Source organism: Colobus angolensis, unplaced genomic scaffold (genome assembly GCF_000951035.1).
Source record: "Colobus angolensis palliatus isolate OR3802 unplaced genomic scaffold, Cang.pa_1.0 Scaffold85, whole genome shotgun sequence".
In the NCBI taxonomy this organism is placed as follows: domain Eukaryota; kingdom Metazoa; phylum Chordata; class Mammalia; order Primates; family Cercopithecidae; genus Colobus; species Colobus angolensis.
In genome coordinates this window covers 6,930,658-6,957,914 of record NW_012122376.1, presented here as the reverse complement: position 1 = coordinate 6,957,914, position 27,257 = coordinate 6,930,658, and the positions used below count along the sequence as shown (strand labels likewise).

General features: G+C 38.2%; 1 protein-coding gene across 1 annotated transcript in view; it reads right to left on the bottom strand.

The window, feature by feature from the left end:
• ATE1 (arginyltransferase 1) overlaps positions 1 to 27,257 on the bottom strand; it is a 179,894-nt gene that overhangs the window by 44,759 nt on the left and 107,878 nt on the right. Inside the window, exon 11 of the mRNA XM_011930249.1 lies at positions 1,867 to 1,987. Coding sequence (XP_011785639.1) covers positions 1,867 to 1,987 — 121 coding nt within the window. The remainder of the gene's footprint in view (positions 1 to 1,866; positions 1,988 to 27,257) is intronic.

Here is a 27,257-nt window from a genome sequence, read left to right as displayed (position 1 = left end):
AAGGTGTGGGAACTATAAAGCTCTGGTTATTCTAGGAAACCTAAATATCCAGAAAAACTGGGGCTAATGCCAGGGTACCTGGCATATGAGTCATCTGGGTCCCTATGGTCACTCGTCATCAGATTCTAAGGTACCATCATGTGTAAGAAGGAGTCACTCTTGATTACATAACAGCTTTTCAAGGAGATAACAAAATATATTACATGAGCCTTTTTTTTTTTTACATGAAAAACCTGATTTGTGAAACAAATGCACATCTGAGAACTGAAGAAGTTACTTCATCCCTTTCCCTGCCCCCTTATCTTTCATTTGGTTTTGCCCCACCTACTCCTCTCTCCTCCTCCAGGCTTTCCATTGATCTTTCCTTCTTTTTTCCCAAACTTAGACAACGGGTGGTAGCTAGAGAAATGTTCATACTCTTAAGAAATAAGGATCAGGCATCTCCCCTGTGGTGGGGTTCTATGAGGCTTCAAAGTTCAATTAAGCACAATTGAGAATATCAGGGAACTTTAAGGGGAAGACAAGCCTGTCAATTTAATGCAACCCATCCCGAGAGCATCAGCACCCGTGCCTGTCTTGCAAAGCCACGGCTAAATGCCAGGAGGACTACGAGGGCTGTGTGGAGGAGTGCTGCTTTGAACTGTGAGTGCTACTTAGACTACAGGGAGGTAAACAAAACTGTACGATTTTGCAGAGAGAGAGATCAGAGTAAATAAAAGTAAATGCAGACAAAAGCCTGTGGCAGATATGGGATGCAGCATTCTAATTTGGCAAGTGACCACCAAAAAACAGTAATGGGGGCTGTTCTTAGCATGTTTATCTCATTTTAATCCTCATTACAGCTCAATAAGGTAGGTCCTATTATTATCTCCATTTTAAGAGTGAGAAATCTGAGACCAGGGAGATTATTAAATTGCCTAAGGGCATACAGTTTACCACCTAATCATGAAGCCGGAATTTGAATCCAGGAAGCCTAACTCCAGGGCTATACTTTTTTTTTTTTTTTTTTTGAGACAGAGTCTTAGACTGTCACCCAAGCTGAAGTGTAATGGCGCAATCTTGGCCCACTACAACCTCCACCTCCCGGGTTCAAGCGATTCTCCTGCCTCAACCTCCTGACTAGCTGAGATAACAGGCACCCACCATCAAGCCTGGCCAATTTTTGTATTTTTAGTAGAGAAGGGGTTTCATCATGTTGGCCAGGCTGGTCTCGAACTCCTGACCTCAGGTGATCTGCCTGCCTCAGCCTCCCAAAGTGCTGGGATTATAGGCGTGAGTCACTGCACCCAGCCAGGGATATACTTTCAATGTCTGTATATACTCTTAGTACACAGAACATCCAAAGTGGAACAATGGGGAACAAAATATGGCTGGGACTATACTGGAGGGGTACACCAGAGGTAAGAAGAAAGTCAAAAAAGTATTGTCACAAAATCCATTACAGTCTGTTTGCCTCTATGAAACCATTCTACAACTTTATTCGGTCCAGTTGGTCAATATATCTATCTTCTCTACATTGACTAAATAATCCATCTAGAAGTCAATTTTTAGGCACTGTGATAGTTGGAAAGGATGTGGATATAGATATCAGCCCCTCAAAGCATATAAAACTAACCTAATGGGAGAAGCCAGGTCAGTAAGTGGCACGAGCACATAAGGTTTCTTAATTTTGTGCCAAACTGTGAGTTCGTGTGCATATGCAAAGTCTTCCTCTATCTTACACACACACAAACACTCCTGCACAGCACGCTCTATAATATATACAAAGCTACCTGGATCCTGTTAACAGCCACAGCCACAGCCACACACACATGGATCATAAAAACAAAGCCAATGATTTCCAGCTGAGCTCAGCTCCAAACATACCTGCTTCTGGGTCCTGGTTGAAACGGCAGTACTTGGAGTTTTCAAGTGAAGGCAGGCATTGCTCAATGGGGACCCAAACATATGTCTCGGGGCACAGCAAATCAGAAGGTCTATACTGACCCTGAAGAAAGGTGAAGGAAAAAGGCACAGGCATTATTAACACAAGAAATGCCAGAGATAAAGGGACCAGGGATCTAGGAAAGGTTTAAAGCAAAAACTTAAAAGTCAATCAGAAACTGTTTTACTGTAAATACTAAGCAACCCTGTAGCTGATAGCTTTCCCATCTCATGAAAGCACATCTGACCCAAGGCTCTCTGAAAGTTAACCACCACACTTAGGATGCCTGTGTTGATTTGGAAAATTCGAGGTTTTACTCCCTTTTAGAAGAAATATTTAATGTGATTCTTGCTGAGCTGACTGAGAATAATCAGTTTCAAAATTAAGTCGTCTTTTAAATACTAGTTAACAAAGAAATGTCTTTTCATGTATTAGAGTACTATATAAAGTGAACTTATTTTTCAACATGGAATTTCAGTATCCTTAATGACAAATTTTTAAATTTTTGATTTGTAGACTCAGTTGACAATATTCATTCTGTTCTAATGTAGAAAGTACTGTCTTATCAATATACTTCTACTATAAGCAATCTAAATTGATAATATATAACGTAGAGAAGCTTAAGAAACAGAAGTTTCAGGCAAACATCTGATAATCCACTAAACTTTCTTCAAAAATCCCATTTAAAAATTTTATAGGCCGGGCGCGGTGGCTCAAGCCTGTAATCCCAGCACTTTGGGAGGCCGAGACGGGCGGATCACGAGGTCAGGAGATCGAGACCATCCTGGCTAACACAGTGAAACCCCGTCTCTACTAAAAAAATACTAAAAAAACTAGCCGGGCGAGGTGGCGGGCGCCTGTAGTCCCAGCTACTCTGGAGGCTGAGGCAGGAGAATGGTGTAAACCCGGGAGGCGGAGCTTGCAGTGAGCTGAGATCCGGCCACTGCACTCCAGCCTGGGCGGCAGAGCGAGACTCCGTCTCAAAAAAAAAAAAAAAAAAAAAAAAATTTTAAAATCTACATTTCCTTTTTTTTTGAGACAGTCTTGCTCTGTTACCCAGGCTGGAGTGCAGTGGTGCAATGGTGGCTCACTAAAACCTCTGCCTCCTAGTTTCAAGTGATTCTCCTGTCTCAGCCTCCTGAGTAGCTGGGATTACAGGTGTATGCCACCACGCCAAGCTAATTTTTGTATTTTTGGTAGACAGGGGGTTTTTGCCATGTTGGCCAGGCTGGTCTCCAACTCCTGACCTCAGGTGATCTGCCCACCTCAGTCTCCCAAAGTGCTGGGATTATAGGCATCAGCCACTGTGCCTGGCCGATTTATATTTTTATAATCCAATTATACACCTCAAATCTAACACAAAGACTATACAATACGTGCTGAAGAAAAAAAATCATTCACTTAATGGGGTTAATGAAGATGGTATAAATTATGTGAAAGCATTTTGTGAAAATTTTCATAACTATCAAGGTTTTGTATTCTTTGGGCTTATTTAAAATTCCAAGTGTCTCTCCTCTAAATTTTAAAATTCATCATAGAGGTTAAAACATAGTATAGTGTTTTTCAATTTTTTTTTTTTTACTACAACCCATAGTGCAAAATACATTCTATATCACAGCCTAGTAAACATATTTGCAAACATAAAACCAGAAACAAACCTTTCAGTATACAATGCTTACCCATGTTATGTTCTAGTCTACTTTATTTCATTTTTTAAAAAATGCTGCTCATGAACCACCAAAACTGCTTTTACAAGCAACAAATGGGTCACACCACAGAGTTTGAAAAACACCAGCGCAAAACTCATTACAAAGAATACAGCTTAAGAGTTCAGCAGTGATGCTTTACGACAGAAAGGCTCTATACCAGGTGCTGTGTGAGTCACCATATGAAACATAGATACAAAACGAACACCACGCCCTAGCAGCCCACAAAGCATTCAGAAGTCTGGAAGTCAACGAGGGAGGCTATACATCGACAAAATGTGAGGGAACATTCTTTCCTGTTTGAGTGGATGGGAGAGGGTTCAAGGAGGATATGGGGTTTTACTGAGGACTTAAAAGACAGACTGAATTAAGCCTAGGGTAGGATGAAAAGAATGAGAACAATCTAGATAAAGGGAACAGCACAAACAAAGACACATAGTTGTGCCAAGTAGAAAACTCTAAGGAACAGGAAATGGCAGGGCACCACAGGGATGGAACAGTGGGTTTGGAATCAGATTCTGGGAGACATTCTGGGCAACAGTCACATGTTTGGAATTTTCTTCTAGATGAAATGGGAGGCTTGCTGGATAAGAGGGAGAGTTTTGTTCTATTCCAATAGGAGCAGATAACAGGGTGAAGACCAGAAGTCAGGTCTCTGACTCAGTTTTCCCGGAGTGCTCACTGCACGGTTGCTGCCTCACTGCCCTACAGCAGTAGAAGGCCATCTACAGGCGGCAGCTCCAGGTGGTGTACAGACACATCTAACATTAATACTCAAACACAGAATCAGGAGTGAACTGAGGATTTACTTAGGAAGTGTACTAAAGCCAGATACTTCACTGCTATCTATCTTATCAAAAACAATGGCATTATCTCCATTAACTCAGAAACTGTTCTACTGGGGGAAAGGACATGAATCTGAAAACTAGATAGCATTCTAAAGCTGTGGTTCTAAATCTATTTTTTCCTTCTTGGTTATGGATCACTTTGCAAATCTGATGGAAGAAAAGGCTAAATATAAAAGCTAAAGATATAAAACTTCTGGGGGGGAAAAAGGACTAAGTTTTCCTGACCTTGGAGTATAAAAAGTTTTCTTTTGAAAACAAAATGCACCAACCACAGAGGAAGAAAACTGATGAACTATACTTCCTCAAAATTATCTTCAAAAAAACTACTAGGAAAATAGGAAAGCCAAAAACTGGGAGAAATTTTTGACAAAACATATATTAAAAAACAGACTTGTATCCGGGATATATAAACAATTATAACAACTCAATAATCCATTTTTTTAAAAAAAGGCAAATCACTTAAGCACTTCACTAAAGACATATGAATGCCTAATAAGCATGTGAAGAGATGTTCAACATCGTCAGTTACCAGAAATGCACCACTGCACTCCGGCCTGGGAAATGGAGTGAGTCTCCGTCTCAAAAAAATTTAAAAAAAGGATATTTAGTCAATGAACATTACATAAATCCTCACTACATAACAGGCACTGAAGGCTGGAACAAAAAGATGAACAAATGCATGCCTCTAGATAATTCACAACCTACTGGGAATGACAAAGCTGGATTAAGATGAAGTATGCATAAAACATAATAAATATGACAGTATACAACTGTCCCAAGTTTCTAAATTTTCACAGTGCTCTAAGAAGGTAAGATCTGCTCATACAATGATATTTCCTTTTTTAACTATTTATATATTCAGTTTATCTCACTCAAAGACCATAAATGTATACATTTTAACTTCTGCTCATCATTTGAAATCACATTTTTAGACTAGGTTAAAACATTATTTTTCTTGTAAGTACAGGCTTATTTCAGTGTTTCAGATATTCTCCCAAGTCATCAAAGCACGGAGATTTCTGAAATAAACCACTTTGAAATGTTATGCTTTCTAAACTAAGCCGGTCAAGAGTTAAATGACCAAAGTGCTTAAAGCTCAATTTAAAGTCACCATCACACAAATGAAAACACAGGGGGTTGAAAGCTACCCTGCCTCTTCAGCTAGTATAAGAAAATGAGAAATGTCTGTATGAAGAATGTAATTACTTAAGGATTTGGACATAGTTTCCCATGGTCAGAAGAAAAAATATTTAATCAACCTCTAAGTACATTCATTCAGATTAGAACAAAGAGGTAAAAGCAGATTAATTCTTTCCTAGGGTGCTGACTTTTTGTAAATAAGAAGAAATGAGTTACTATAGATTTTTTAAGTACTCTAAATTTTGAAAATGTAATTGGTCTGACAGGGCTTATCTCACAATTTTTTGGAGAGTTCTTTCAATCCACGATTTTAGAAGATGGCCGCTAGATACCCTTTGCAAGTCCTCAGAAATTCAGCCGTCCAACAAGAACAAAAGGAAGTCTTACCAAGCAAGGACGCCTAGTTCAAGAGGGAAGGCTACCATAGAGGATAACATAGTTCAAGATAAGATGCCTGAAAAAGTTAAAAAACAACATTTAAAAATACTAAAGATAGAGAAGGGATGCTTACTTTTTATTATTAATTAAATATTTTTTGGTGAGGGATCATCAATTCAAAGCCCTCAAAGGGAAAGTCAGTTCAGCAAATCCTATGATTCCTGACTTCACCAAACTATTTTAACTTCTGCAACTATTTACAAACTGCTTTAGAACTGGAAAACAAAACTTAAAAGCAAAATAAAACAAACTACCTATGTGCGTTTATATTTTGAGTTACCATAGAAGAGTTAATGTTTTACACAAAGTAGAGCTGTAATGTTCAATGGTTTTTTTCTTTAATGAAAACCACTTAGACTATTTGTAAGACTCAAATTATACTATACCTCCCCCCCAAATAAAATTAAATATGGCCTCATAATATTTCAATTAATACAGAATGAAAATCTAGGAAATGCCAAAGTTAAATCGAAAACATTGAAAGGAGAAAGAAAAACACCCTAGCTAAATGCACTTCCTGCTCTATTTCTATTAAAAGCGACTGTGTCTTCTGGAAGAGGAGATTATATACTTTTTGTTTTTGGTTAATGGAATGAACAAAGGCATTCTTCTCATTTGCACGCTTTAGCCTATAATTTGAAGAGCATTATCATATTGATCCAATTTCTTACCCTATAAAAGAATCACAAAATAAATTATATGGAAAATATCTTAGTTTAAGCAAAATATAATAGAATTCGGCCTAAAACTTACAATCATTTTGATAGCCAGAGGTTAAAAGTTATCTCACTATCCATATCTTATATGGATAACAGTGAACACAAATATAAAAGGATATATGTATGTGGAAACGTCGGATTTCACAGTTAGTAATCATTTCGGCAGAGATACTTTAAAGTAGATGAACATCTTTTACTTCTAATTAAAACACAGCAAACAACACTAAGAGACTTTCCCTCAGTTAAGCTGTAACTAGTTAGAAATCTGAATTTTCAAAGGCAAAAGTTATACAGTGATACAGAGGAGGAGAAAATGTTTCCAGCAAGCCCTAGTGATCCATTTTTTTGCAATGTTTTCATTGACGTAATTCATTCTATACCATCAAATTCACCCTTTTAAATTGTACAATTCAGCATTTTTTATTTTCATAAGGTTGTACAAGCACCACCACTGTCAGATTCCAAAACATTTTCATCATCCCCAAAGAAACCCAGTACCCATTAGCAGTCACTCCACATCCCCTTGCCCCCCAGCTCCTGGCAATCACTATTGTACTGACAATCCATTTAAAAATAGAGTATTTCCTCACATGCCACCCTTCCTATTTGAGTGGGAGTAAAAAAAAAAACCAAAGACGTGGCACAGCCTATAAGGCCCCAAGTGGTGCGGCCCATGTTACCCTACAGACTGGTCGTCTACCACTTTATCCTCCTCCATCATGCCACCTTGGCCACACTGGCTTCCTTGCGGTCCCTGGCACATACTAGGCCTGCTCCCACCTCAGAGATTCTCACTGACCGTTCTCTTTTCTGGTCACAGTTACTTTAAGTTTTTGCTCAATGTCACATTCTCAATGAAGCCCACCTATCCTCCCTATCATTTTACTTTCATAGGGTTTTTCAATGTTTAACCGTCTTGTTAATTCACTTACTTATTTATATCTATAGAAAACTCCTTGTTAGAATGTAGAGTTAGGGATTTTAGTCTAACTTGATCACTAATGTGTTCCAAAACCTGCCCAGTAAATAACTACTGGGTGAATGAACAATGAATCCAGTACACTTCACCTATACCATTTCTACTTCCACTTTCTAAACACAGTGGACATTACTTTAACACCTTCTGCCTTGCTCATTAACATGGCATGCATGAAGCAGTATTTGCTGAATTTGTATTTATGATGTGGCTCCTGCATGTTCTTATTGTATAAGAATAGTTCTCAACCTTTGGGAATTCAGTGAATTATCACCAAACACTAGAATTACAGGAACATAATCAAGACAGGGGTTATAAGAGTTACTGAAATTAAAAAGGGGGTTTTCATACTCAAAAAAGTTAAAAACTACTGGCTCATGTCAATTTAAAGTTTTTTTTTGAATAGAAAGTACATGCCAATGAAATAAATTTATTTCAAAAGAGATGCACAGCTTTCATATTAATTTTCACTCTAAAAAAGGAGAAGGAAAGGCAACTTCTGAAAGGGCCTCTTTATCTGTTAGGAGAGTTGAACAATGCCACTTTGGTGGGTAATGACAATGACAATAATAATTACTTCTCTCTGAATTTGTTAAGAACATAGTCCTCATAATAACTCTGCACACTGTCTTGAGTTAAATCTCATAACTTTAAAAAGTAATGAAGTCAGGCCGGGTGCAGTGGCTCATGCCTGTAATCCCAGCACTTTGGGAGGCAGAGATAGGTGGATCACTTGAGGTCAGGAATTCAAGATCAGCCCGGCCAGCATGGTGAAACCCTGTCTCTACTAAAAATACAAAAATTAGTTGGGTGTGGTGATGCACGCCTGTGGTCCCAGCTACTCGGGAGGCTAAGGCAGGAGGATCGCCTGAACCCAGGAGGTGGAGTTTGCAGAGAGCCAAGATTGTGCCACCGCGCTCCAGCCTGCGTGACAGAGTGAGATTCTGTCTCAAAAAAAAAGAAAAGAAAAAGAAAAAAAAAAGGTAATGAAGACAGACATTATTTCTATTGTATAGATAAAACAATAAGATGATAACATAGTAGTGATGGAACTCAGAGCTAGACTGTTCCTATTCTCATTTCCTGCCTAAATCTTAAAAAAAAAAAAAGCACAATTTTTAAATGTATTCTCAAAATAACTTCCAAAAACCTTAAAAATCACAACTCAGTTCAATATACACAGGGACTCCGCTTGACATCAAGGAGGAAAAGATGAAAAAAGCCTTGTGAGGTGCTCACTCTCTGCTAGGGGAAGAGGAGGCAGTTGGCCCCAATGACGTTCACAGTCATGATCAATAATGGGCGGTGGGCACAGGCTGCTATAGAAGCACAAAGGAGCCAGAGCAGCCAGCAATACTGAGGACAGCAACACGGGCTGTCAATAAGCTGTGGTGGAACACAGAGGTGAAAGAATCAGCTTTCTCCGAAGCAGCAGCTGGAGCTTCCTTACAACAGGTCCCTCCTGCAATGTGTCTTACAGGCCAAGGAGCACCATGTTTAGGAAAAAAAAAAAACACAGGCACTCACCAATAGCAAACACAGATCCAAGACCTATACAGATGTCTCCCTCCTGAGCTCTCAAATACCTGTCCATCAAAATTTCACCAAACAGGAGATGAAATGAGAAACAACTGTTTCATCTTTGCAGCTAGTATGTGGTCCTGTGTCTACAGTTTCAGGAAGCTTCAAACATAAATTTTTCTTTAAATTTATATCCAAAATGTTAACGTTAGATTAGTTATAAAGAGTAACTCCATCTTCTCTCTGAACAAATGCCAATTTCCATAAATTCAAATTTACTGCCAGTAAGTATCCCAGTATTATCTGGAAAAATATTATAAAACTCATGGTTTTTAAATTACATTATGGTTTCTTTTATCTTATTACATCTTCCTATCTTCCTAGATTTCCATAGAAGTACTTCTTACAATTGAAAATACAATTGATCAGAAATAAAAGAAAAACCTATTATTTACATTATAATGGAAAATTCCCTGTAATACTGAAAAATGCACTGAAATTACTAACAAACCCTTTTTAAACAAATCCTGTGTGAAAGGGTCCACTCTTTGATTATAATAGTAAATCCAGAAATACGTGATTTTAATTTTAAAGGGCTTTAACATCTTTTTTTAAATCTTTCTTTTTCCTTTGGCCTTTATAAGACGGATGTGAAGCCCTATGTATTCAGAACTATATATGTTTACAAATGTGACATGTAAGAATTCCCTTTAAATATTACATTATTTTTTAAGTTTAAACAACATGCAAATGAGAAATTATTTCTTTAATTAAAGAGTTAAAGCATTTGAGACTTTGTTATTTTTCTCAGACAAAAAAATCAGAAAAGAAATACTTTCATATGATATTCAACCAAGTTAGCATTCTTGGCTTTTAACTGGAAACATCTGGGGACGGGCTTGGCGGACTGGAGCAAACTGAAGTCACCAATTCACACCCCGCCATTTTGATGGCATTTTGTTTTTACAGTTTTCAAATCAAAACCAAACGAACTTTCCTTTGAACTCTGGTCCTGCACCAAAGATCTTTATGAGATTTCACTCTCAAGAATACTTTATAAATATTTTGAAGAATAGGAAGGATTTCATATTTGAAAAGAGGCTAAACCAGCAGTTTGTTTTGAAAGTTCAAGTTACATTAAAATATAAGTACACCAAAAAGACAATATTATTTAAATACACACACACACACACACACACACACACACAACATTAGTAGCACTGAACAACAACAGAAGATTAACTAGATGTTTAAGTCTTTTATCATGTAAAGTTGACACTGGTATCCCAATTTTCTACAATAAATCTATCGATTGTACAAAAACCGACAGATTAAACAGATGCTCTAACAGTACATAAACAGAAGTAGTTCAAAATAATTCATTAAAGTGGGCTGTACCCCAGAGAAAATGAGTAAGAATAAAGGCTTATTAAACCCAGTCTTTCCCCTGAAAGACAACACCAATGGAATCCCATCCACAAAGTACTACAGCAGACCCCTTGCTCCCTGATTTCATTACATAAACAGAAATTGACTTTATCAGTCCCCAAGAGAGTGCTTTAGAAGTAACTCTAGCTGCTCTGTTTTCAAAAACTGTGTTTGGATTGTGCCATGCTCAGTTGGCGAGGTGAGCCGAGACCAGTAAAGACAAAGGACCTAAACATCTGAATCCATTTGTGTTCCTCCAATTCTGAAAGCCAACAGATGTACTCCATGTGCTGCTAGGCTAAGCTCTGAAAATTTAAAAATACATATTTTTTCCACTGACAAACAGAAAGTGATGGTATTCTGTATTTCTTTAATTAAAATCCAAGGGTTCTCAAAGGCTCCAGGACTTACTTTAAAGCTTCTTTAAGACTGAGCTATTTATTTTACTATTAGCAAATAACAGAGAATCAAGATTCTAATTCAGTTTTAATCACAATCTTTGCTTTTATTTTGGAAACCCTGAGTTAATCTTTTTTCTTCTAAAAAAGACAAAGAAACCTTGTGAAGCAAAGATTCAAGGAGTCAACTTACAGCCCAAATTTAATTTCAAACTGAAGGTTCATAAGTTGAAAAGGATTTTTAAAATAAGACATAGAATGAAAGATGAAGACAAAGAAGATAATATAAAGAGAGAAGGAAAAATTCTAAGCCTCTTCAGTTTCTGTTAAAGATTAAATATGCATATGAATATTCATATATGTGTCTATACATAAATTTGGCATTCACCATGTTTATAAGAAGAACCAATTTAGGTGTTTGTTTGTTTGTTTTAGGCTCTTGCTTGGAAAACAGCACTTAGAATCACTGGTTCTGCCATTACCCTAGCTAAGGCCACCCTCACCTAGACAAGAGTGAGGGGCTGACTCCAAGTTCTCTCCCTTGAACCCATCCATCCTCCCACTCCTGCTAGACAGAACTGATCACATAAGTTCTCTACTTAAAACCTCTTACTGTATTTTTTTTTAAGTAGAGTCGGGGTTTCACTGTGTTAGCCAGGATGGTCTCAATCTCCTGACCTCGGGAGGCTGAGGCAGGAGAATGGCGTGAACCCGGGAGGCGGAGTTTGCAGTGAGCCGAGATCCGGCCACTGCACTCTAGCCTGGGCGACACAGCGAGACTCCGCCTCAAAAAAAAACAAAAACAAAAACAAAACAAAACAAAAAAACCTCTTACTGGCTCTCCAGTATCTATAAGAAAAGTAGAAAGATACCTTTTTAAAGTTAAAAAAAAGAAAAAACCATGAGCCTTTTGGAATTTTAGTCACAGATGATGAGAAATCACGAGATAAATCACTAAAAATTCATGAATGCTCTTAAATGAGTCTGGATATTATGAATTCCAACAGCATCTGCGTTTGTAAAACAATAATAGTACTATACTCACAAGTGTGTGTCCTTAGTCTATATCCACAGTGTGCCCAGGGATTCATAGCCCTTTTGCCAAAGCTCTCCAGTTGAGAGATATCTGTCCATGGCACAAGATTTGCTTTCAGTCTACTTTCTTACCTTTAACTCCCTTACTCCGGGGCACTCACAGGCTCTCTTCCACCTGGCAAGGCTACCCATTTGGTCTCAATGTCTATTCCACATTTTTTTTTTAAGATAGTCTTGCACTGTTGCCCAGGTTGGAGTGCAGTGGCACCATCTTGACTCACTACAACCTCCACCTCCCAGGTTCAAGTGATTCTCATGCCTCAGCCTCCCGAGTAGCTGGGATTACAGGCGCCCACCACCACATCTGGCTAATTTTTGTATTTTTAATAGAGACAGGGTTTCACCATGTTGACCAGGCTGCTCTCAAACTCACAACCTGAGGTGATCCGCCGGCCTCAGTCTCCCAAAGTGCTGGGATTACAGCTGTGAGCCACCGCACCCGGCCCCTATTGTTTTTGAGACCCAACCTAAATACTGCCTACTCTTACTTTACTAAGCTTTCCTTGGACTCTGCTTCACCTCACCACCCACTGCTCCCATCCCCAGGCTAAACTATGCCCTGTGCTGCCACTCCTGCATTCAATGACTCATTATTAAAAGCCTACCATCTTCCATGTTCTATGCTAAGGACTTAAGCATGGTCCTTAGCAAGGTCCTCAGCATGCCATGGTGGACAACAGCACTGCCAGGTTCAGTTCTCTGGGACTTTTTAGTCCAAAAGGGTAGACAAACTTTAAGGAAATAATCATACAGAAATGTTATTACAAAGCACGGTAAATGCTATGAAGGAAAAGCACACCAATACAATGGGGAAATCTAATTTAGACTGGAAGGGTCAGGGTTGACGTCTTTAGGAGATATCTAGATTTCTACAGAGGCCTATTCTAGAACTTAATACAGTCTATTGGAGTTGTCTGCTTATACGCTGTGTTTCTCTTATTTTTACATCACTCCTCCCCTTCCACTCCCTGACCTAAAATTCAAACTTGGAGTTTCCTAAGAGCTGGGAGTACATCCATTTCTTTGCGTTCCCTATGCATATGCAGATTTCCTTGTTTGGACCAAATTCTCAATAAATACTTTTTCAGTTAAGCTAATTTCTGTCAAATTGTATTTCTTAAAAAGAGAGAACCAGAGAATCTTAAAATTAGGACCTCAGGCTTCCCTAGTTGCACTTAAATATGTTTAAAAATGAGGAGGGAGGGATATAGAAAAGCCAAGTGACTCGATCAAGGCTAATTACTGGCAAAACCAAGATTAGAACCACAATCTTAATATTCTTTTTCTGTTTAAATTCCCAACCTAAAATCAGAAATAAGTATGAGCACCTAAATTGTGTCATCAATGTTCTATGTTCCTGTTTATAAAAATCTGCCTAATTAGAATCATTTGGGATCTGTCCCCTCAGAAACAAATTGGTTTCACTTTTCAACATTCTTATTAAAATGTATATGCCCTGAATCAAACAATGCTAAAAAACAGTTTCCTATAAATACACGGCTTTAATAAAGTCAGTGAGCTCTCTGTAACTAATCGTATCTTTATCTGGAGTTATGATTTTTTCCAGAATATGAAAACAGCAAACATTTTTCAATGCCCGAAAGCCTTAATCATAAAGGTCTGTTTAATTACACCCCTGAGGGGAGTAAGAAGTTAGCTTTAACCTCATATTTATCCCAGGGGTGTAATCTTTGGTAATCATTCCTTTTTTTCTGCCTGATGGAAAATTCATCACAAATGACTTAAATGCTTCAAGTCTAAGGATAACCTTTCCTCCCTCCACTGTGCAGCAGTAGGGGTTCTGGTAGAATTTACATCCTGTCGCCTTGGATGCCATCAGTCTTCTGTGTTTCTGCAAGGAAGGCCTTGGTAGAAAGTTAATGTAACAGCTTTTGTGTAGTGCCTACATTTTAGTAGCAAGTTCAAGATTATTTCCTCCCTTTCTAAAAATGATCAGTCATGTAACCATGATAAACATGACCACTTTTAACTTAAACATAGTTATTTACCGGGCAGAAAGTCAAGTCAATTTCACAGAATTTTAAATTGCTGTGGAGAATGTATTATGTGGCAAACACCAGGGAATTTTGGATAACTTGGGAACCCTTAGTTCTTCATTCAATGACTATACCATTAAAATAAAGTTCTTCTACAGTGGAATCTTATCTTAGACTTTACACCAAAAATGTATTTCCCTAAAATTTTAAGGAGCCAATCATCACCAAACAATAACAACTTAGAGATACCGAAATAGCGTAATTATCAGTTTACCACATCAGAACTCTCTGGAAATAGTATAAATAAAATTGAAGCTGAAATCTACAACTTCCAGATGTGGGAAAAGTATAATTTTGACAAGTTACTATTATGGAGAGCCTGAAATTATGGTATTAGTCATAGAAATGATTATAGTTTTGAACTTAAACGTTTGGAGCATTGAGTATGTCTGGAAGCTGTTGAGCACAGGCTGGTGATCCATCAGCTGTTGAGCTATCAGCTTCTGGTGATGAGTGTCTGAGTATACAATGTGGTACGTAGCACAGATCCAAACTTTTTTTTTTTTTTTGCACTATGAGCTCATAAGTCTGAAGATATTTAACGTGTTTGAATCTACTACAGTTATCCTTTTCAAGCTCAAACTGTCCACAGTTCGGCCAGTGGGAGCTCAGTCGTCTCCTGAGTGCTTCCAACACAACCATAGCAGTTTATGATAGCCTCCATGCTTGCTAACTTCTTTTTATCTTCACAGAGACTATTTATTAAGGGAGTTTTAACTATCTGCAGACTTTACTGTGTGTTTGTGAGCAACGGACCTGAAAATCTATTGCTAAATAAATATGTAAAGCCTGTACCAGTTATTTTAACTTTAGTCTTTGGTAAGAGTATGATTTACAAGCATCTGAGTCTTCTCTTTCCGCAATAACAGCAGGAAGCACTTACACTATGAATGCAAAGAATCACCCAGACAATTAAAAGTAACCCTTCCAAAGCACTTTTAGCAAAAATATCTAGCTGTAATTGTAGGACATATAAAAATCTAGAATAAACCAAATGTACTGGGAGCATGAAATTTGAATAAAATAATAAACAAATATTTAACTTTTTCTTTCTACAACTTGAAGTTACTAATTTTTAGTAAAGATTATATTTATAATTAGGACAATTTTGGTATTAATTAAAACAACAATAAGCTCGTATTTATTGAGTAGTTACTATAAGCTGAGCACTATCCTAACTGCTTTCTTTACATGAGCTACCTCATAAATCTTCACAACTATCCCATAAGGAGTGGTGGTTATCATCCCTATTTTACAGATAAAGAGATTGAGTCTTATAATGCCTGTATATACATACAATAAAGCATAAAATCAAGAACTCAGCTCTTATGTGTCTGAGAATGAGAACTTAACTCTGCTAAAATGGTACTAATAATTTAAAATGTTTAAATTGTATAAAGAAATGTATTTACAGTTCAACTGTCACCAGCTTTTCTTAAAAGAATGCATACATATTTATATTTTAATATTTAAAAACAATTGGAATTACAGAATGTTTTTAAAATCCTTAACGTTTACAAGAAACTGTGAAAAACAAAAAGAACCTACCACTGGGCAAAAGATTGTGGGCAACAAGATATTCAGTCTCAAAGTCTAGCCCCACAGATCATTATATTATACAATTATACAACTAGTAAGTCAAAGGAAAAAAGCAGCTTTACAGTGGAGAGTCTGGTAGATGTCACCTTAACCAAGTGACCAAACTTACTATCACCAATACTTGGACAAAATGACAGTAAGGGACTCCTGAGACTGACACAGCATCACCGAGCCAGTACTCCTGCAAAAGTGAGGAAACTTAATAAAATTATAAAGAAACAACCAAATTCAAATTACAGAAAACTAAACTCTTCAAAAATGTTGATGCTGTGAAACCATAAAAAAGAAATTCAAATGATACTTTAAAAAACCGTAACAGGTTGGACGCAGTGGCTTATGCCTGTAAATCCTAGCACCTTGGAAGGCCAGGGTGGGTGGATGGCTTAAGCTCAGGAGTTCGAGAACAACCTGGCCAACATGATGAAACTCTGTCTCCACCAAAAAATACAAAAATTAGCCAGATGTGATGGAGCATGCCTGTACTCCCAGCTACTTGAGGGGCTGAAGTGGGAAGATCGCTTGAGCCTGGGAAGTTGACGCTGCAGTTAGCTGTATTCACACCACTGTACTTTAGTCTGGGTGACCAAGTGAGACCCTGACTCCCCCACCCCCAAAAAACCCGTAACAAACGACATACATAATCCTTGATTAAACCCAGGATTGCGGGGGGGAAGAATAAAAGACACTATCGGGACAACTGGAAAATTTCAATATGAACTATCTATTTGATGATATTAATGTAAGAATATTAGAATCTCTTGAGAATGACAACGATGTTGCAGTTAGGTATGAGAATATCCTTGTTCTCAGATCCATGCTGATGTACTTGGGGTGAAATGTCTTGATGTTTGAAACCTACTTTAAATGGTTTAGCAGAAAAAATACACACATACATACACTCATGTATGTAACACATACAAAGATAAAGCAATGTGCCAGATGTTGTTAACTGGTGACTTCAGGTGAAGGTACATGGGTGTTCACTGTGCTGTTCTTTCAACTTTTCTGCAGGTTTGACATTTTTAAAATTTAGGAGAAAAAGTCAGATTCAATACATACTCCTCTCCTCCCTCCCACCAGCATGCATTTGTGCTCCCACAGAATTTTACTTTTTTCTAGAACTTACCAATTTGACCGTGCAAGATATTTTTCTAATGTTGATCCTCTCCAAGAGCTCCCTGAAGACAGGGCCTATATCTAAGTCATCAGCACCAAAAGAGTGACTTAAGGCAGGTCCTCAAAGTACCTCATACAGAGCAGGCCTCAGTAAAAGCTAGCTAAATATTTGCTTTTCCCAAGATATCACGCAGGTGACAATAAATGACTTTTAGCAATACTTTAAAGCACTCACAACAGAGTTATTTTCTGACTGAAAAACTACACTATATAATCCTTTAAATTTAGAATGATTTAAGATTGGCTAAGAATCTGAGAGGTTAAATTCAAAAAGAAAGGAAGAGTAACCAAAGGTAATCAAACAATCGCCACTATATTTAGTTTGTAAATCACATGGAAGAACTCATGGTTTACTACTTCATAGAGTATAAACCTAAGTTTAATTTCTGTAAGTAGGAGTCCATTTTAACATTTGTATCCCGGTTTGGTAATACATGTTCCAGAGATACCAGGGCAACTTTATTATTTAACTTCACATAGCAAACTGTCCTTATATTATAGTTGATCTTTGTGATTGGGGGAGAATGGCTATAACGTACTACATGATGCACATGACACTGACTTACACTACTTATTAATTAATTTAGATATTCAATAAATTAATTTAGATGTTAACTTAGGCTGAACGAGCAGGAGAGTAAGCAAAGAATGGGTGGGTGGCATACTGTAAGGTGGCGGTCAGCAAGCTATGGCCCATATAGCTTTGGTCTGCTGCTTGTTTATGTATGGTCCACAGACCAAAAATGGCTTTTACATTTTTCAATGGTTGAAAACATATCAAAAGAACACTTTGTGATGTGAAAATTATATTACATTAAAATTTCAATGTCCATAAAGAAAGTTCCACTGGAACACAGTGATGCCCATTTGTTCACACACTGCCTGTGGCTGAAGAGTCTGAAGTATTTACTATCTGGCCCCTGTAGAAAAAGTTTGCCAACTCTTACTGTAAAAAAATGTAATTACCAGAGAGAGAGAGAAATGCCAATTTCCAGGAGACAACTGGGGGCTCATGGTCTGTTTATCTTGTGGTATTTGCAGGGATCTACACATTTGTAAACTTTTCTACATGTATAGTATATTTCAATAAAGATTTATTTAAAACTCCTCTATTATTGTGAATTTGTAGATGTGAGAATGTTTTTCAAATTAAATATGTAAAACAGCCATGTTTTTAAACCCACTGTCAGAATCAGGGTTTGATCTGTGACAAAGAATCCAGACTCTGGATAACCAGATATGGAAACTACATGTATCAAGCTAGGCAAGATTTAGAGAGGGTTCCAGGAAACAACGAAAAGCAGTCCAGGCAAGTAGACAGCAACAGCAGGTTATAGCTCAAACAACAGGAACGCTAACAGAGGATGGGGTTCAACAGCAAGATCCCAGGATCAAGGAGGACTGGAAGAGTGAAGCAAATTAATACAGCTCGTGATTTAACACTTCAGTGGCAAGCATGGAAACATCTGAGCACACATTCTGAAACACTACCCATATGCACAGATCGAAGGTTGCAAAGTATTCGGCAACATCCTATTTGTTACACCTAGTAATCACAACTTGCTTGATACCTTCAACTATAAATATTATAGAATAATTTATAGCAGAAGCCACCTTATTTAAAGTGAACAGGGCTAACAGTGGTGAATTAACAAAAAACGCCCATTATAGTATGTGCGTGGGAAAATTCACACAAATATGTAACACAGCTGGGAAAGGAAGGAGTACTTAGCAGCCTTTTCATGTAACTGTGAGTAATCTTTGATACTACACCAAAGTCGCACTAGCAGTTTCCACAAGTAATTTCTTAAAGGTTATTCACAATGTGAAATCTAAAGTCATATCTCTGAACTTTTTCTTCTCTATAGAATACTAAAATCTTTTGATGTATCTTGCACTTTGATTTTTCACCCATTTATGATCTGTAACATAATACATCAGTTATTTCGAAAGTATTGATTCACCGAGTTAGGCAGATCTTCCAAATGTTGACATGTGGTGTTTGTGGGGTATTTCAATGGTCAATTATCAATCATGTTTTCTAGCATCACCACTGATCTCATCAGAGAATTCTTTAAGTACTGGAAAAGATTAGGTCCACAGTGATGAACACAAGTTTTCCAAAACTGTCATTTTTTTTTTTTTTTTTGACAGCTTGAATTTTATCACTGGCAACAAACACTGTCAGCTGTTTTCCTTGAAGTGACAAGTTTGCTACATTCATTTTGAGAAAATGTCTCTCAAATAGCCAGGTCTGAATAACCAAGTCTGTCAGCTGTTTTTTCAAGTAAAAAAAAAGTATCCAATGACAAGAGCAGCTAGTTTACACTTTAGCAAACAACTCAACTACGTAAGTGCTCTTCCTGAGACAGCTTTTGTACTTTGGGATACAGCACAAGCACTTTACATATACTACCCATTTCATCACACTGAATATGGGGAAAAAACACATGTACTTATAATTAAATAATTTTTATTGTTCCATCAAGAACATTCCTAAGTAAAACTGGCATTATTTTTATTGCGAGTGCACCGCAGCTACTGGTATGTTTCCATGCCTTGATTCGTGCTAAGGCACTAGCAGTTTTCCATCACAGTTGCTTTTGTACAATTAATGCAAATGTCAACAGGGAAAAGGGCAAGTAACACAGTATTATTAAAAAGACAGTTTTGAGGTCCTGGACATCCAAAAGGCACTTGGGGACTTACAGATCAAGAAAAAAAGTTATGCGATGAGGTGGAAGAGACTGGGACATTCAACATTCAAGGGGCAAACAGAAGAAGGGCTGGTGAAGACGAAAAAGTGCAGTGAGAGAATCGTGAGGGAAACCAGGAGTGTGTGCAATTAGGAAAGCCACAAAAAAAAATGTACCCAGAGGGTAATGGTCAACAGTGGAAAGTCAAGAAACATCAACACTGAATATCTCCACTGTACCTAAGTGAGGAAGGTTTACTTAAGGCTGAACCAGTGATGTCCAATTAATCAGTAAGAACCACAAAAGACGTCTGGACATTCTGAAAAGAACAACTCTGCTATGAATGTATGGCCAGTATTTTGGATAAAATTAGGTTTACTGCAGAACAATTTTCATACTTTCTTTAAATATCTATTCCTTTGCTTAATAAGCATGTGTAAATTATTTGGTTTTCTGTCATGTGATATAAAAATCCTATTCAAAATTCTTCAGCCTTTCAAAGTAACTGCTAAATATGTATTTTTAAGAGTAAAGTTCTTCGGGAATATTATATATGACTAGTAGGACTGAAACATCAATACCTTCTTCCTATCCAAATCAAAATATCTCCATTTAGTATACAACTCTAATTTAAACAAATTTTTTGTTTTTGTTTTTGTTGAGACTGAGTCTCACTCTGTCGCCCAGGCTGGAGTGCAGTGGCGCAATCTCTGCTCACTGCAACCTCCACCTCCGGGGTTCAAGCAACTCTCCTGTCTCGGCCTCCCGAGCAGCTAAGACTACAGGCACACGCCACCATGCCCAGCTAATTTTTGCATTTTCAGTAGAGACGGGATTTCACCATGTTAGCCAGGCTGGTCTCGAACTCCTGACCTCAAGATCCACACACCCTGGCCTCCCAAAGTGGTGAGATTACAGGCATAAGCCACCGTGCCCAGCCAAAAAAGTTTTAAAAAATAAAGTCTACCATTTGATGTCATAAAGGACATTATGAGTCAAATGACAAAACTGGAATTGATGTTAAATTTACTGAAATTTATAACTGTAATGTGATTTATAAGATAATTTCTCCATTCTTGGCAAATATAAATTAAAGTATTCTGGAGTAAAGAACTACAATATAATCAACTTACTTTCCACTGGTTCAAAAAAATAATATGCATGCGTATATGTGAGTGTAAGTATATAAACATACATTCACATATCTGTATATAAACAGGGAGAGAGAGGGAGAGAAAAGAGGGAGAAAAAAATGACAATAGATATAGCAAATGGGGTAAAATATTACCAATAGGTAAACCTGACAAAAGGGTATACTGTACCAGTATTCTTTGTACTATTTTTATCCTTCCAACTTCTCTGAAAGTTTGAAAATATTTACAAATAGTTCAATAAAAAGGAAGGCTTTTTGAATATCTGACTATTAATTGTAACACAATATGAAACGAAGCTGTCTGGTTTTATTATCTTACTTGGAATACTAACTGAAGGCCTTGGGCTACGTCTGGGAATGCGGGGTTTCCAAAGCAGACCTGGATTAACAAAACCATACCTTTCCCCAGGCTCAGAACACAAGTACAACTGCTTACCAGATCCTCATGCAAGACTCACCAATCCTACTAAACTGACCCTAAAAAAGAATTCAACAAAGCTCCTGGGAATGAATTTATCTGAGTTAATCTAAATTAAGACAATAAAACTACTTAACTATGTCTCTATATTTTTCTTTCTAGAATCCTGTATCAAAAAAATACGAAAAACTATCATCACTCTCATAGTGTTTCTCTTGAGAGCTAGGGGCAACGTAACTACGTGGTGCTATAGTGGAATATAAGACCTTGAATACGGAAAGAACAGAAATTTCCCTTCCATGAACCTTATTCCAAATTCTCTCTCTTTTTTTTTTTTTTTGAGACAGGGTCTCCCTCTGTCGCCCAGACTGGAGTGCAGTGGCACTATCTCAGCCCACTACAACCTTTGCCTCCAGGGCTCAAGTGATCCTCCTGCCTTAGCCTCCCAAGTAGCTGTAACTACAGGCATGAGCCACCACGCCTGACTAATTTTCGTATTTTTTGTAGAGATCAGGTTTTGCCATGTTGCCCAGCTGGTCTGGAACTCATAAGCTCAGGCAATCCGCCTGCCTTGGCCTCCCAAAGTGCTGAGATTACAGGCGTGAGCCACTGCACCCGGCCCAAATTCTTAACTAAAATATGTAGCCACAGTATACTGACTCCGTAACATCAGAGGCACACAAATACCACAAAGGGGTGTCTTTTGTCATCTTTCCTGTTTACCCAAAACAGATGGGAAGAAAATTTACAATTTAAAAAAAGCAATAAATGGCAACAAAGGGAGAAATGGGGGGTGGGGAGAAGGAGGAGGAGGTCCTTATTCTCCCAAGACCCTCTTTAAGTCTTTCCAATTCCTGGCCTATCAAGGTAGTCAGGGGGCACTTAAAAATTCTTCCTCCCTCAAAATTCACAGAAATGCAGCTGGTTAGTTTAAATAAGTTCTACATTTCTGATATTGTTTTGCTTATTATTATGGTCCCTAAAAAATTTAATAAAAATGTTATTGAAGACTTTGCAAAACAAGAACACAGACATTTTCTGATTTTTTATGACAATGGCCTTTCCCTTCTCTTCCCTCCTTCACTATAATTTCATCTGTAAATCAAGTTCAAAACTCTGTGTAGCTAAACACACAAGCAGCAACAAGTCCCTAGAAAAATTATGGCTCAAATTAAGTTAAACTTGGATAGCTCCAGGTTACAAAAGTAACCATTAGCTATCCAACAAAACAACTATCAACTCATTATCACCACCTTGATCTCAGTTTTCATTGATTTAGGCCAAAAGAGCTGAGATAGTCCTCTCTCTGTTTCTTAGGACAGTCACATACCTCTTTCACGACAACTAACATTCTGTTTGTCACTGATACCTGTTTTTTCAAATTCTCAGGGAAGAAAACCTAGACCTTATTAATCTGTTTCAGTATTTTAAAATTTCTGATAATAGAATATTCTCTACCATCTGGAATATTCTCTACCATCTGCTCACGTCAGTTTTAAGTCAATGTTTTTATGTAGCCATTTATCTAACTAAATATGAAATCAAGCCCAAAACAAACATGGTCCATCAAACACTCTTCTGAATTCTGCATCATAACCCTAAGGACACCACCTTAGAAAAAGAGGATGAGGCCGGGCGCGGTGGCTGAAGCCTGTAATCCCAGCACTTTGGGAGGCCGAGACGGGCAGATCACGAGGTCAGGAGATCGAGACCATCCTGGCTAACACGGTGAAACCCTGTCTCTACTAAAAAATACAAAAAAACTAGCCGGGCGAGGTAGTGGGCGCCTGTAGTCCCAGCTACTCCGGAGGCTGAGGCAGGAGAATAGCGTGAACCCAGGAGGCGGAGCTTGCAGTGAGCTGAGATCCGGCCACTGCACGCCAGCCTGGGCGACAGAGCAAGACTCCGTCTCAAAAAAAAAAAAAAAAAAACAAAAAAGAAAAAGAGGATGAAATGTTTTACTGTCTATGAAAGATTAAAATCTATTCATGATATGGGATCTCATCAACTCCCATTTCTACAAAGTATTTCGTCAGCTCTTTATCCCTCCTCATTCTCCATCTCAACCTTGGGTAAGAGGTTCATTTATTTGTGGTCAAGTACTGATCACAAAACTGAGCATGCAGGGAAAGGTACACACAGTCATGTGGCACAGCTGTTATCCTCCCTAATGCACAGAGAAAAAGTTGTTACTGTGGCTCTTTGGGTGAAGAAACAAAGAAATTCACTCATGTGCTTCCAGTAAGCAGCTCATACTCATGTTAGAGGGAAACATACACTATAGGGAGGCCCATAAGGAAATGCGGACAGAAATATTAGTCAGGTACGGTCAGGCCTCCAGAGAATCCCAGGCTATATAGGAAGAGGAGGAAACCCAGGCTAGATGAAGGCCTCATGGATAAGAGATCATAATTCAAGAACTAGCAAGCAGGTGGAAAAAGAGGTTATTTATGTTCCCTCAGCAGCAGGGGGCCCCAACCTGTATTTTCATCTGCTATTCACTAGTTCTCCTTTTGCTCTCCTTCCTAGCTCCCTGCTCTCATCTGGATACCTTTTGATTCACAGACCCCTTTGAAAACCAGAAGAAAATAACCCATGGACTCAATCCTTGAGATAAACGTGCCTGTGTACAAAAGTCTGCCTACAATTTAAAACTTCTCAGATCCATGTTTATGAAGCTTTAATCTCTTCAGCAGAGTCTATGGGAATAGCAGTGTCTCTCAGAAAAGGGGTGTGGGCATGGCAGACATCTGAGTGAAATGGACTTCCCTGCACAAGGCAAACACAACAGAAAAAAATGGGAGGATTACTGCAAATCACTACAGAGCTCACAGATCAATCGTAAATCATACACTATATACACACATGCACACCTCTCAATTGACTAAATAATGACTGAAGGAATGCCAAAGAAAAAAAGGATGGTAAAAATGAGGTAAGACGGAACACTGGACTCACACTTTATCATAAAAGAGAAGAGAAATGAACTGGTGCAAAGAAAGAAAGGAAGATGCCTGTATTGGGCAATGGTATGTCTAAAAGCAGACAGGAAAGGATCAGGAAGAAAAGGGAACCCTCAAAGATCAAGCAAAGGAATCCGGATTTCAGAGAGCTATATAAAACACCACAGATTTTCTAACAAAATGATTCGCATGCAACGTAAACCATCTTTGAGCAGTAATATGGCTACAATGGCCAGGAAAACAATGATTTACAAATACTAAAAATAAGAGCCTACCATACACACCAGAACTGGAAAAAGCAAGCATCACATCTTGGGAATTTTTACTTTTTTTGAGATGGAATCTCGCTCTGTCGCCCAGGCTGGAGTGCAGTGGTGCAATCTTGGCTCACTGCGAACTCTGCTTCCCAGGTTCACGCCATTCTCCTGCCTCAGCCTCTCGAGTAGTTGGGACTACAGGTGCCCGCCACAACATTTGGCTAATTTTTCTGTATTTTTAGTAGAGACGGGGTTTCACCGTGTTAGCCAGGATGGTCTCGATCTCCTGACCTCGTGATCCACCTGCCTCAGCCTCCCAAAGTGCTGGGATTAGAGGCATAAACCACAGCGCCCGGCTGGAAATTTTTATCTTCTTTGTTCTTGCTACTACTGCTTCTGAAGGACCTCAATATTTGCTAGACGTATCTCATTTTACAGAAACATTAATTATCTTTAAGTTGACATAAAGGTCACACAGAAGCACCCTCCAAGAAAATTTAAGGTAGTTCTGGGGTCATCAGTGAGTTTATGGCTGCACAGGGTCATGAATTAGACATGAGAAACTTCTCTCTGGTGTGTCACACAGGACAGTTTATTTCAAGCTTGTTATGGTGAACTCAAAATTAATCTTTCTGTAGGTTCTTATTTGACAGCAAGAGTCAAAACTACCCACAGTAGCTCTGCAACCATAATGCCCTACAGACTTCAACAAGTCACTAACCATTTAAACAGAGTTTCTCAACTTCAGCACTAGTGACATTCTGGACTGGACAATTCCCCTCGCCGTTGGGGTATGTTCCATTGCAGGATGTTTAGCAGCGTCCTGACCTCTTGCCGTCAGACGCCCGTAGCACACACACCCATCGCCTACCATCCCAGTCACAACCACCAAAATGTCTCCAGACAACAGGAAAAGAGGGATACAAAATTCATCCTATAGAGAACTACTATTTTAGGGCAAATAGAAATAGGGACTCAGAGTAGGTGCCTACTCATTTCATTTCATTGCCCTACGACAGCTAATATGTTAGAGAACGGAACAAATTGATGGTATTTTCTTAAAATAGCGTTTAGATTGTAAGTTTATATTATTCAATTATACAAAATTTATTATCATCCCTAGAAAAATTATTTTATACTATATTCTATTAGTTGTTTCAAGGGTGTTACATGCAATGGATTTTAATTAGATACTGCTATGGTTTGAATATGTCTTCTCCAAAATTCATGGTGAAACATTATTGTAGCAGTATTAAGAGGGGTGGCCTTTTGGAAAGTGATTATGTCATGAGGGCTCCACCCACATCAATAGACTAGTGCCTTAGGAAAAAGCTGGAGGGAACTAGCTTAGGCCCCTTCCACTCTTCCACCAGGTAAGGGCACTGTGTTTTTTCCCTTTTTGCCCTTCCTCCCCATGAGGATATTATTTGTCCCCTTTTTGTTTTCCTGTTCCTTCCACCACATGAGGACACAGCATTCAAGGCCATCTTGAAAGCAGAGACAGCAGCCCTCACCAGACACAGAAACCACTGGCACCTTGATCTTAAACTTCCCAGTCTTCAGATTGTGAGAAATAAAATTCTGTTGTTTATAAGTTACCCAGTCTCAGGTATTTTGTTACAGCAGCACAAATGGACTGATAGAAATATTTGTAAACCACACTATTTGTCTATAGCTGTATGACCCTGAACATGACTGATTTCATCTAAAAAGAAGCCTTTCATTCAAACATAAACCAAATATAAGCCATTTATAATATTATACAGGACTGTCTTTTCAGAACTACAAATGTTCTAAATTAATTATTTGCAATACCTAAAAAGAATCTGAAGAAAGTGCAAATGCAAGGGTATTTCTACTGTTCATTTATCTGACAATTCAAACACAACAGTTTTGTCATTAAAAAGAAATACTCTTTTTAATAAACTTATCTTTCATTAATATTGCCAAAATTATAAAAAGACCTATCCTGTAGAAGTGCCAAACAAAACCACTTTATTTGATGTAGATATGCATTTGCCCCCAACCAGTAAGCAAATGATTCACTATCCTCATATCTACATCCACGCATCTGAAGACTTATTGAACATTTACCATAAATCAGAGATTGCTGCTTGAAAAAATGAGCTCAAATCCCGTCTCTGCAAAAGCTTAAAGTCTAATGAGGCAGATGTGAAAAGAAGTAGCTATAATGCAATCCCATAAACGTTGACATCAGCCTCTAAGCTGCAATGGAAACAGTATCTTTGTATCAAGGAGAGTCAGGCAACCTGAGTTGAATCTTGTAAGATGAAAAGGAGTAACGGGAAGATAAGAAGAGCCAAGCCACCCGTTAAGGGGTGAGAACATGTTACACAAAAGCAAAAGAAGTCACAGTCAAAGCCTATAGGGAGATTCTATCATCAACAAGGATGGCTCCAGTCCTGGGGCACTAACACAAAGTAAAGAAGGGATTAAAAATAAGATTATCTCACATAAAACCCTAGATCTTTAAATTTTACAACTAAAATTTGAATTTCCCTTTAAAAAAAATTTCACTCGTGATGTAAGTTAACAATAAGGATAGTTAAGGCTGGGCACAGTGGCTTATGCCTGTAATCCCAGCACTTGAGCTCAGAAGTTGAAAACCAGCCTAGGCAACAAAGCGAGATCCCGTCTCTAGAAAAAATACAAAAATTAGCCGGGAATGGTGGTGTGTGCTTGTGGTCCCAGCTACTCAGGAGGCTGAGGTAGGAGGATGACTTG